At 36.8% G+C, this 12,080-nt stretch overlaps 1 protein-coding gene across 3 annotated transcripts in view; it reads right to left on the bottom strand.

The window, feature by feature from the left end:
- Positions 1–12,080, bottom strand: part of GRB14 (growth factor receptor bound protein 14) — a 59,741-nt gene that overhangs the window by 14,100 nt on the left and 33,561 nt on the right. For all 3 annotated transcript variants that reach the window (XM_066190042.1, XM_066190041.1, XM_066190040.1), the window contains 3 exons: positions 11,233–11,389; positions 6,641–6,762; positions 4,437–4,511 (listed from right to left, as the gene is read on the bottom strand). In XM_066190042.1, coding sequence (XP_066046139.1) covers positions 4,437–4,511; positions 6,641–6,762; positions 11,233–11,389 — 354 coding nt within the window. The remainder of the gene's footprint in view (positions 1–4,436; positions 4,512–6,640; positions 6,763–11,232; positions 11,390–12,080) is intronic.

Here is a 12,080-nt window from a genome sequence, read left to right as displayed (position 1 = left end):
AATTCTTCTATTTCCGTATACGCCACAGAATCTGTGATCACTGAACTCTTCAAGGAACCTTGCCCCAGGACTGGTCTGTGGTATCACAAATTCTATCAAGGCTTATATAGGTCCAAAGGAATTTTCTGGTCAGTATCTGCAGTTTTCATTGCTGAGTTTTTCTCCTATCCACTTCTGTTTCCAGGAAATCTTATTTAAGAAGTGAAACAACAGATTAAAAGGCAAGAGATGGACTGACCAGTACTGGACTCCAGCAGAATGAAAAAGTGAATGAGATTTTGGAAGCACACCAAGTTCACACCAAGACATACAAGATTTCTTTGACTTTTATTGTTTTCCTGCCTTGCAGTGAGATACGTGACTGAGAGATACCAGCTGCAGACCAAGTTGAGCTGGTGTAAATGCAGTAACAGAAGCAGGGCTCCACTGGCCATGGGTGGCCCCAGCCCACCACCAGGACTGCATTATGAGCAGCTTCACTGTATTCACCTGAGCAGTTCAATTACAGCAAGCCTACATACATCTGTCTACACATGCTGCTGGCACACAGCTGTGTGCAAATGCAGGTTAAGCTATTTTAGCCACACTGAAGCAGATGGGTAGGTCTTGGTACATGTTCCAGCTGTTAATTTTCCCTTTTGCCACATACTAACAGGTTCACTGGTGGGAAATACAGAAGCTGGACTGAAAAAGTATAAAATCCATAAACAAAGTCAAATGAAAGCCCTAGGGAAATCTAAACGAGCCAATGTATGCATAATAAAAAGAGCATCTTTTTAGGCTTTAATGTCTCTGCTGAAACTAAAAGGAGTGGTTGGCTTCCTGCCTGCACAAGTGTCTTCCCCAGGATTTCTGCCATAAGAGCTTCAAACCAGAAATGCTGTCATGAAAAACACTTCTCTTACTCAGCAGACCTAAGTGGAGGAGCAATACAATGCTAACCTTCGACAGTCATTGTTATAGCCATGCTATCAATTAAAATAAAGTAGCAGTAATGCTAGGAAAAAGGCAATCTCAAATCCATCTTTTCCTTTCTAAGACAGCTGAGGACTGTGTGAGAAAATAGAACATGAACAAGCTGTAGTCAAAACCATTAACTGTCAGAAGGATGAGCAGTAAAAATATTTCAGAGTGAGAACTGAATGTCTGTAATAAATGCCAAAAATGAATGATAGTAGGAAAGAAAATTACCTTGGGTTGTTTTTTGTTTCAGGTTGGTTTTTGCTGGGGGTTTTTGTTGCTCTTTTGTTTTGTTGGTTTTTTTTGTTTGGGTTTTTTAATTTTTTTTTAATGGAGGCACATGCAAGTTTGTTATAGGAGGGAATGGATCCCTGTTTATACAGATAAAAATAAGAAAAATCCTTAGTACTGGAAGAAGAGGGGTGACCTAAATGATAGTACACCGCAGACAGGGACTATTGGTCATACAGGATGCACTTTTCCCCACAAAGTGAAATATACACCCTGATAAGCAGAGTGGTGTCAAATGCCACCACATCTTTCAGATACTGATATAGAGAGCACTAAAGACTTGATTACCATTTGATTAGCTGTAAACCAACTAATTTAAAACCAATCTGAACATGAAACAAAACAAATTAAAGTCTTTTGTTGAAAAAAACCCTAAAAAATAAACAAAAATCAATCAGAAAGTGAAAAAAAACAGAATGAGAAAAACATTGCACTGTCTCAGATGAATATAATAATAGTGAAAAATGCAGAAATCCTAGATGTCACTGAATGCAATAAAGATTGAGAACTGCACTCCTGATTATAAAACTCATTTGTCTACATCTTCAACATTTTCAACAAACGAATATCTGTAGTAGCAGAAACAACAATATCTGCTAAGGTGGATGCCTCTTGAGCATTAATGCAGTGTTTAGGGGAGTTAAATAAGCCATCATTATACTAAGACTTTGTGAATCACGTTGAAATTGATGACTGATTTCTTCAAAGATGTGATGACAACTAGCCACGATCCAGACCAATACTACCGGGAATAAGCTGGATTTTTACCCTGAACCTGCTGAGAATATCTGGGGACACCACGTAATTCTAGTGAAGAATTGATTCTGAATCTCAGTATTGTCTCCTATAGACTTCAGTCTGCCTGAGAGGTTTAGACTGGGAGGCCAACAAAACCTAGAGTGGAAGACAGAGTAGGGCAATGGGGAGATTAAAACAACATCCAGGAGATTGACAAGAGACTGAAATTCAGTGCTGATCTGCTTCAGCCTGAAGCCCGGAATGGCAGTCAGGTGAGAAACTGGTTAGGGAAAGAGGGACTAGCTGTGGCAGAAAGATTAAAGAAATGAAAGCCTGGCTCTTAATAATGATCTTAAAATCTTCATACTATGTTCATTTTCGACATATTTTAAAACATCCAATTTGCAAAAACAGCCTAAAGCAAGTTCCAAATCATCCAGACTTCCTACCACTAGAAATGTACATATAGCATTGTATCTCAGAGCAGCTATACCCTGATCAATACAGTGACACAACTCTTTTGTAGGCTAAAGATCTCCAGGGCAGCAATTAAACCTCTCTCTTTGGTATACACAGACATTCAGTACATCTAAGACCTAGTACTATTACTTAGCACATGCTAAATGGACAGGAGACAGATGAACTTCTCTTTCGTTTTTGTGGCTCTGTTCTACAAAGACGTTCTGATTCAAAATAATCAGCCAAAATACTCACTCTTCAGCTTTCAATGAGAGTTAGGAAAAACAGACCTTGAAAACATTTTACTTGGTTACAGCTCAACCCACAGAAGAATGCAAAAGTATCAGAAGTGATTTTTTAATCACTTGTAAGCATTGAATTGTCAAACTAATGTCTCTTTTGATACTTAACCAAGCACATCACAAATAATAATGCAGCCCATTAACTTGTCTTAATGAAAGTTTCCAAGGAAATAGTGACTCACGGTAAACAATTTACCCAAAGTTTCTGCTGAAATGTGCACAATGGCTGCACAATCTACCAAGGTATTCTCTGCTTTGTACCTATTCAGTTTTATTTAATGAAATACAATTAAACATACAATGCAACACAAAATAGCAACAGAGGACAGTTTGCAACATGTTTTTCAAGCTACCAAAATGGCCAGTAACTAGATATATTTAGAACGACTCTTAATCTTACCTACCAGCTTTGAACATATTCTAGGTCTCACAATATGGGCTTCAAGAAGCTCTGCACAAGAATACATGGCAAAAAGTTCCCTTATAAAAGTCTTCATTATTTTAGCTACTATATTACACTTGTGAGCAAAAAATTTTAAAGTTCTATTAACATAGGGGACAGAATTTTCTAAATTAAATGTTTATGCTAGACTGCAAAATCTGTGTTACGTAGGTGGCAAAAGGGAAACAACTTTCACTAGATTTGCAGCACTTTTGAAATCACAAAAATTTTATTTAGCTTTGTAAAAATTACATAATCTAGTGTGCAAATTTAATTTGCAAAATTTTTTACTATATTTGGGATAATCTTAACATCATGATTAACATCCACTTTTATTAGGATATAACTTTTTAATATGAAGGAATACTTTGAGAATTAGTTACTTTAAATAGTTTTCATTTACTGGTGAATGCTAAGGTAGACTTATTCTATAGATTTTTTAGCAATTGTCATTTCTATGTTTCTTTTGCTTCTACCCTAAATATCCTGTTTTATTATGTTGCCTTTTCAATCATTCTTTATCCCCAAAACTCATGCATAGGGTTGTTGTCTTAAGACCAGTGGAAGTTCTTCTTCTATTATTTAATTTTTCTAATGACAAGCAAACAAGAGTGATGTGTATGTTTCCACCTTTATTACTCATTTTTCCCCTCTTTGAAAGTAAGACGATGATCCCTGATATGGTCATTCTGTATTATCATTTCATTATTCCCACTGTAAATTAGAATCTTGTGTCTACTTAAAAGATGACTAACACTGAGTGACCTACCATAATTTTTTTTGAAGGCTACAGTAGCCTTCAAGCTAACAAATCATACTAGTCAGTCTAAATTTTCTACTCATTAAGTTTAACCATTTAACTCTTTTTATATCCATTTGTGTCACATCACCAGTTCTTTGGTATTCTACCATAGCCTGCTGCTAAGTTTGTTCAGCACTCCACCCTGAGAAAGGGGTTTTACCTGAAATACCCAATAAAGATATTTAATGTTTTCACTGTATTTTCTCTGTTTTGGTGCTTCTTGATTCTTAAAGGATGTCGAAGTTTCCAAGTGTGGACATATAATAGCTGCTTGGAAGGGACACATCATTTCATATCTCGTGAGGAAAACAGTTATTAACCATGTCTTGAATTATTCAAAAACTAGCAACAGACCCAACAGCAATAAGGAACTATGCTCACACAACACAGATAATGGAAAATTCTGAGCTGTGCTGGTTCATCTTCACTCAAGATTACATACCTGTAATATCCCAGAGTGGCTCAGTGCTGCACTGGTCTCACTCGGAAAAGATATCATATGATCTGGAAAAAAGCTCTGTAACAACAAGAACTTGTTGTATCAAAATTCTGAAAAAATGAATAGAAAACTTTCTCTTTCGTATGTGCAATTTAAGTTCTCAGTGCAGTGCAGATTCCCTGATCCAATAATTTAGGGTTACCTTGATATCAAAGTGACACACGCTATATATTATTTGCTGAAAAACATAGAATTTTGAGAAAACATCAATAATCTCTGGAAGAAGCTTTCAGACACCAGTGCAAATCACATTGCAACATTTGGCCCTTAGTGTTGTTTTTCTAGCAGTAATTTCTATTGCTGTTGACATACAAGACTTGCCTGGGGATTCAATATGCTACAATGCAAGAAGGCTATACACCAACACTCTGAAAAGTGTATTGTTTTCTGTTGTTTTCATTACACTAGAAATCCATAAAGTATTTTGGAATAACTTCTACTAACACAGAAAAAGTTGTCTCAGGGTTTTTTTAATCTTCTATTTTATGTATTAGACAAATTAACAAAAAAAAATCTGACTAGATCAACATGACTGGGGTAAAAGTCTACAATTAAAATGCCAGTTTCATTATCAAGGAAAGCTCAAGGGATAATTTACGGGACAGACCTGCAGCTGGGATGTTCAACAGTCATGCAGATATGACCCAGACAAGGGTTTGACCAACACAAATACTGTTTTCTCAACGCCTGGACAAGTTTGAAGTTAATATTCCATTGGCCACCCAATGTCCAGCAATTTCCATTTTTTAATGAAATTCAACTGCTGGTAGTTAATAATTCATATTAACTCATTATGATAAAGCATTCTTGCTACAGCTGGGACCAGATCACCCAGAAGAACTCTGCTTAGCTATAGCTGCTGAAGCTGGTGTAGCTGCAGGTCTGCCATGCTCCACAGCTGGTTCCACTCACTGTTTAAGCAATACAAAAACTTAATTTTTGGAGGCAACAGACAGAAACTGATGCATAGAGTGTCCCACCTGAATATGAGGTAGAATTTCTTTACTATGTGGATGATCACACACTGGAACACATTGCCAAGAAAGGCTGTGGAATCTCTCTCAATGGAGATATTCAAGAACCCTCTGGATGCAATCCTGTGCCATGTGCTCTGGGAGGACTGCTTGAGCAGGGAGGTTGACGTATTCTGTGATTCTGTGAAAGCCTCTTTACTAACTGTAGACCATCTCAAACTGAAAATTTTTTCACTGGTATTCTGATATCTCCATATATAGGATAAATCTATCATAATTTGTCCAGAGACACCCAGGTCAATCAAACAAAAAAATTCCCAAAACTCTTATATTTTTTGTTATCTTAATATATTTACTTTTTTATCCTTTACACAGATAATCTGAGCTCCTTTTCACTTTTTACCTTTTAAGCCCTCACAGACTTCTGCGCTTTCTCCCTTTCACATATGAAACAAGCTGGCTTTATAAGAGACAGCACTAGGAGTTGTCCAAATAGACCATGGAGCAACCAGATGGTAAGTTCCTTTTGCTGAGCCAGGACTGCCTCCATGGCCTTTGCCATCAGCCAAGGTCTGAATCAGCAGCATTAACCTTTGGCAACATCCCTGAGTTACAAGGTATCTCTGCTCTCTTTCCATTCCTTATGTAGGCTAACTTTAGCCTCACTTTCACTTAGCCCTAATATGTTATGGCTGTTAGTGGCCTTTTGTGTCAGTTGTCATTTAGCTACAGCTGGGAGAAGCTGCAATTGGTCAGTGCTGGGCCAGAACATTCAATTTTCACTTCAACAATAAAATCATCTTTGCTACAGGTCCCCCTTCTCACACTGCTTCATTTTATGTTATGTTGTCACTTGATGAAAAGTTCACTGAGTTGCAAAAATTTAATTTTATGTCCGTGTGCGAATTTCAAACAATTTAACCCACTGCTGCTCCCATCACCCCCCAAAATAAAAAATGAACATGGATGTTTTACAGCTGTAAGAAAGGTACTAGGCAATGATCACATGCACTACAATACATTCATTCCTGTATTTCACATATTCCCTCTCGATTATTCCTTATGCTCCTGTTACACTAAAAAATTTAAACTCTGACTATCTGAGTGCAACAAAAAAGACTGCTTTTTAGAACAGTAATTGCTCCACTTCACAGATATAACGTTAGGACTTACCAGTGGATTTTTAAAAAACTCATACTTTGCATAATTTTTTCTAAAATACAGTTTGGTTTCCTCTTCCATTACCCAATTTGACTGGACTTCCATTACTACTTCATGGTCTTCTATAGCTCTTCCTGTAAGAAAACCAAAAAAAATTTAGAATAAAATGCAAAAGCAAGTATCAAGCTCATGACTAGCAAAAGATAAAGAACTCTCATAATCTACAGGTAAAGTGGAGCAAAGTTAAACTTCCATTGAATTTAACTCATTCTTCATTGAATTTAACTAATCCTTGAGTCCAAAAAGACAGAGATTAAGTATGTTATGTGAAAATCCCATTTGGTAACCAGATTAAATGAAGCAATTAAAACCATAAAGAATTTCAGAAAACAAAAAATACCCAAAAATAGTGAAAGGAAAGTAAGCATTTTAAAACCTTTTGCAGGTTGTTCTACTCCAAAACACATTCTTCAGATGCAAGGGCAAAGAGATACTAAAGAACTGAAGCTCTTAGTTAAAAACAGCATTTTTTTCCTTTCAGTTTTATAGAGAGAAAGTGCTCCTCTGAGATGACATTTAAAACTCTTAAATGCTTGGCATTGTGACATTTAAGAAAACACCATTTCCTCAAGACTTACTTCTTGGTAAAAAAATATGACATTGTGCATCACTCCAAAGGATGGGTAAAGGTGCTGGTATTTCTTTATTTTTAAGGTGTCACAGCAAAAAATATTTTACAACTGAGTAAACTTACTTTTTTGAAGGAACTGAAACACTGAGTGCCCTCCAAAAAACAGCCCTGCAATCACCCCCTAAATGGTGACATGAAAAAGCTGCCCTTCAGTTTTGGTAGATCATTTTTGTCATCCAACTAGACTGCAGAGTTTCTACCTCCCTTTCTATCATCTCTTTATTACTGCTACCTCTAACATGAGGAGCACCTGCTACAGTCCACAACAGCCTCCTTAACTATGAAAAGTATTTAATGCACATGAAAGATTTCATATTGCAGTACATGACAAAACACATTTCAAAAAACCTCTTCTCCAGCCACCCAATGGGGAAAAGATTTAAACTAAATGAAAAATAGACATTGCTCAGCACTATTGCACAGGTTTATGAGCTTTCCCAGCCTTCACAGACTACCTGAAAGAATGCAGAGTGAAATCAAAATGCGACTGAAAGATACTGATGATGTGCCTGGCCAAGGCACCACCTTCCACTCAAAAGAGGAGCCCCACAACATGTGTGTTCAGCTCCAGAAGCAAACTGAAAACTGTCTACAGTCAGTACAAAAATTTCTCAGTAGAAAAGGAAAACTTTCCAGATGAAGATAGTACTTCCTTTATGAAGGAGTTATGGATAACTGTTCTGTTTTCAGAGCCTGCCCTGCTCAGGGGAATTACAGTGGAAGTATGGGACTCCCAGCACCAAGGTACTTGGTGGCAGGGATGACATAGCATCATCCAAATTTAGGCACACTTCAGCTGCTTTCAATGATCTTAGACACTGTGGAAACCATTCAAAAATGTATGTGAATTCAATATGTTAGGACAAAAAGAACACATACCAGAAAGACACAGTTCTGAAACATATTGATTTATAGAGCTGCAAGAATTGCTGAACTTCAGATATTTGAAATAGAATCCCTGCTACTCCAAACTTGGGAGGTGGAGGGGAAGGCTGAGCTTCCTGGCTGACAGGGCAGCACCAGTGGTTTGTGTGCAATGAGGATGCAACCATCCTTAGTGTTCAACAACAGAGCTCTGCTCTGAAGGGCAGAATGTTTGTGAAAACTGAAACACAGAGACTGTGGGTTTATGCTTTGCTTCAGATGGGGATTTTGTTGGGTTTTTTTCCTTTTTAAACCTTCACAGCAGATACCTCCACACAGCACTGAAGGCACAATCCAGTGATGTAATTAATGTCTGTCTTGATTAAAAGTAGAACACTGTGCTCAGCTCACTAAGATTCATGCAATTATATCTAATTCAGGAGTATTCAGACAGCTGTTAGATTTTTAAAGAAAATGTTCACTAATTGATGGATGAATTATTAATCCACATCCTCCTGGAGTTTACACAGACACACACATTTGCTCACAGCACTTCTCCTTTCAATGCCAATTCACTTTACTTATGAGATGAAAAAGACTTTCCAAATTTACATTGGTAAAACACACAACAATAACAAACAGAAATCAATCCCAAACTAATCCATCATTTGAAGAATATTTTTTCAAGATACTCTTCCAGTGCTTTAAGAATCTACTTCAAGCAAGTCAAGATGAATATGCTAATTCTTTCTAACAAAACCAGATCTAAACCAGTATGGTAAACAAAACTCCATTATTGTCCAGTACTCTAAGAATATATAGGGGATATCTCAAATTGCTCCCTTCCTTGGCCAGTAATGTTGAATTGCCAACCTTATCATCTAGGAAATCATTTTACTTTTAAAATGAAGCATTCACCCTTTTCTAGGACTTCACTGAAAGCAGCAGAAGCAATTATAAAACTTCATGGTGAATGAAAGTCTTCAGCAATTTCGAGAACATCAGAATATTAGGAAAATCAATTTCACTAATTAATTGATATTGAAATCTTTCAAGAAATCCTCCAGATTGAAGAAAACACACCACCTGTCAAAAAGTGTACTGTGCAAATACAGAAAGCTGGAGAAAGAGTGCCACTATTGCCCTGGCATGCTTTCAGAAAGGTGCCTTCTTCAACAGTTACTACACTACCTGAACACCAGCTACACTATAAAATACAGAAAACACTTCTACTGTTTATATAGTACTGTTTTCTAAAGCTATTTTGCTACCTCTTCTTCTACAGCATTTTCAGCCTCGACCCAGATTTAACTCTGACTTTACTCTGAGTTGGAAGCATCTTAGAGCTGATACATTCGGTGCAAAAGGTTACAAATATCTTCAAAATCTTACAAAGCAAGAAAAGACATTTGAAACGTGTCAGCCTTCATAGGATAAAGGAGTATAATAGGGCACAAAATAGTTTTAGCTTTTGTAGTTCATCCTTAAAATACAGCTGTTAAACATAATTGAGTCAGAGATGCACAGTCAAGTTTATTTTCAACAAATGCACAAGGCCAGATTCCCTAGATACATCCAGAGAAACGGACTCTAACAATAGCTTTTGGCCATATTTAAATATCTAGGGGAGAGGGAGGGAGTGGCCAGGGAAAATGTTTGTGGGGGTGTTTGATTTTTTGTTTGTGGTGTGTACAACTTTTTTTTTAAATCAACAGCATTCGAGTTACCAGGTACCAGTGCAGTCTCTTGAGAATTAAGAACTCCATGGAGTTTTCTATGTATTTTAGAATGCAGGAAGGCGTCCAGAACATCCTCTTTTTCAAGCCACACTTTGCACTAGCAGATGGAACTGCCCTTGAAGTTGCAGAAGTACTACCTTTTTTAGCTCTAGTACAGTGCCAAAGTTCAAGAATAATATGGAAATTTTGAGTGATGTTAAATTATAACCATATTTCTTTGGCATTTGTCTTCTAGTAGATTTTTTTCTAACATAATTTCCTATCAAAAGCATACACACTACAGTACTGAAACACTGCTGTAAAAGCAAGTAAGATTGTCTAACTTGAGATTCAGTTCAATATTACATTTCAGCAGCGGGCTTCTAAACTCCTCTCTCGCTAAGGAAAGTCTTCCCTGTATTCTGCATTTTTTACATCTCTGCAAATATCCCCTTTCTCCCTACAATTAATTTGCCTTGTGTTTTTTACACTGCATAAGTACACCTAAACACTTCAAAAAGGAACAGAGATCAAAAGTTACATTATTATAAAATATTATAGTGAAATTTTATTTTGAAATCATGGATTACACATTTTGAACTGTATAACAGAAAAAGAGGAGTTTTACTACACTAGAGGAGCACTGATGATGTGAAAGGATTTCAGAACATCTTGTTACCAGTAACTTAAAATACTACACATGGCGTTGCTTCCACACAGTTCCCCGATCCTATGTGAAAGTTTAGAGGAATGGTTTTGTTTTCCTTTTAAAGTAGCGCTGTCCCAGAGTACACCATAAACCTAGCCAAAGTGAACGTAATGAAGGAAAATAGTGACAGCCCACTCTGATATTATTTCTGAAAATCGAGTCCTAGAGTAAAGATAAAATAGCACTGTGTAACCTCTTTCTGTCCCTGATGTCAGATATTTCACTCAGGTGAGTTGGGAACAAACAGGATTTTATTTGCAATTAAAGTAACCCAACTCTTTCTAGAGATAAGAGGAAATACCACCCATAAGAGGAAGAACTGACAGAGAAAAGCAAGATAGAAAGGAAGAATTTGCAGTAAGAACTTTAACTGTTAGTGTCTTCCAAATCATTCTTACAGATGCAGATCAAGCAGTGTGAAGGAAATACACCATGAAAAAATCTAGTTTATACCTATGCTTTCAAAAATAATCAGAAGCAACGACCCCAAAAATAAAAAAATCACACAAGACTTCCCATCATTTTGCTGCCAAGCAAAATTCTATTAGAATTGTACTTTCATGTGAAAATGAAAACCAAACACCTGATTTACCATCACATAGTTATATATTATTAGTCTTACCTAAACCTGTGTGGGTAAGTTGTTCAAAGAGAGTCCAGCTGTGGTCATCAACATAGTGGTTCTTCAATATCAAGAGCTGACACACATCCCTGGCTGTTATATCACTTGGTACTTCCAAAGCTCTGCTAGTATTGTCTTCACTATACACTTTGATTACCTGCAATAAATAGAAAACCCTAAAATATCCGTAAGTTTAATCTTTACTTCGGTTACTCCATATATGTTGCTCTCTCAGCTTCATGACTGAGACAAGAACCCACACACAGAGAATGCAATATGAAAGACAGCCATTCCTCTCTAGTGCAACGGCATAATTGAGAACAGAACAGCCAAGCAAAGCATATTCCACTTCTAAATTCAGCTACTGGATATTCCTTGCCACAGGACACTGGACAGATTGGTGCATTAGCTTTAAAAAAAAAAAAAAAGGAGAGATAACTAAAAGCAGTGAAACTGTACATTCTTCAGTAAGCTGAAAAAGAAACCACAGAGCATAAACGGTGAAACTCAAGAAGTCTATGACTGCAGAACTGTAAAAAGATTTGATAAAGAAGTTAGTTCAGAGAATAGCAATCAGACTCAAGATGCTCACAGTTCTGTAGGTAATAAAACAAGAGATGTTACAGGATGGCTTCAAATTTGGACAAGCAAAAACTCGAGTTATTGCACACACATCCTCAGTTTAAAGGATGTCCAAAATGCTTTTAACTGACAAAATACTCCTCGCAGTTTATTGAATTTATCCATATTCATGAGAATGCAAGACAAAGCTCTCCTGAAATTTATGCACAAAACCTAAATACCATTGTAAACCCCTCATTAAACAGCAAGATATGAGTTCTCACTTT

Source organism: Chamaea fasciata, unplaced genomic scaffold, assembly GCF_029207755.1.
Source record: "Chamaea fasciata isolate MVZ Bird 193981 ecotype frontalis unplaced genomic scaffold, bChaFas1.0.hap1 SCAF_8, whole genome shotgun sequence".
Lineage (NCBI taxonomy): Eukaryota > Metazoa > Chordata > Aves > Passeriformes > Sylviidae > Chamaea > Chamaea fasciata.
This window is presented reverse-complemented; position numbering and strand designations above follow the sequence as displayed.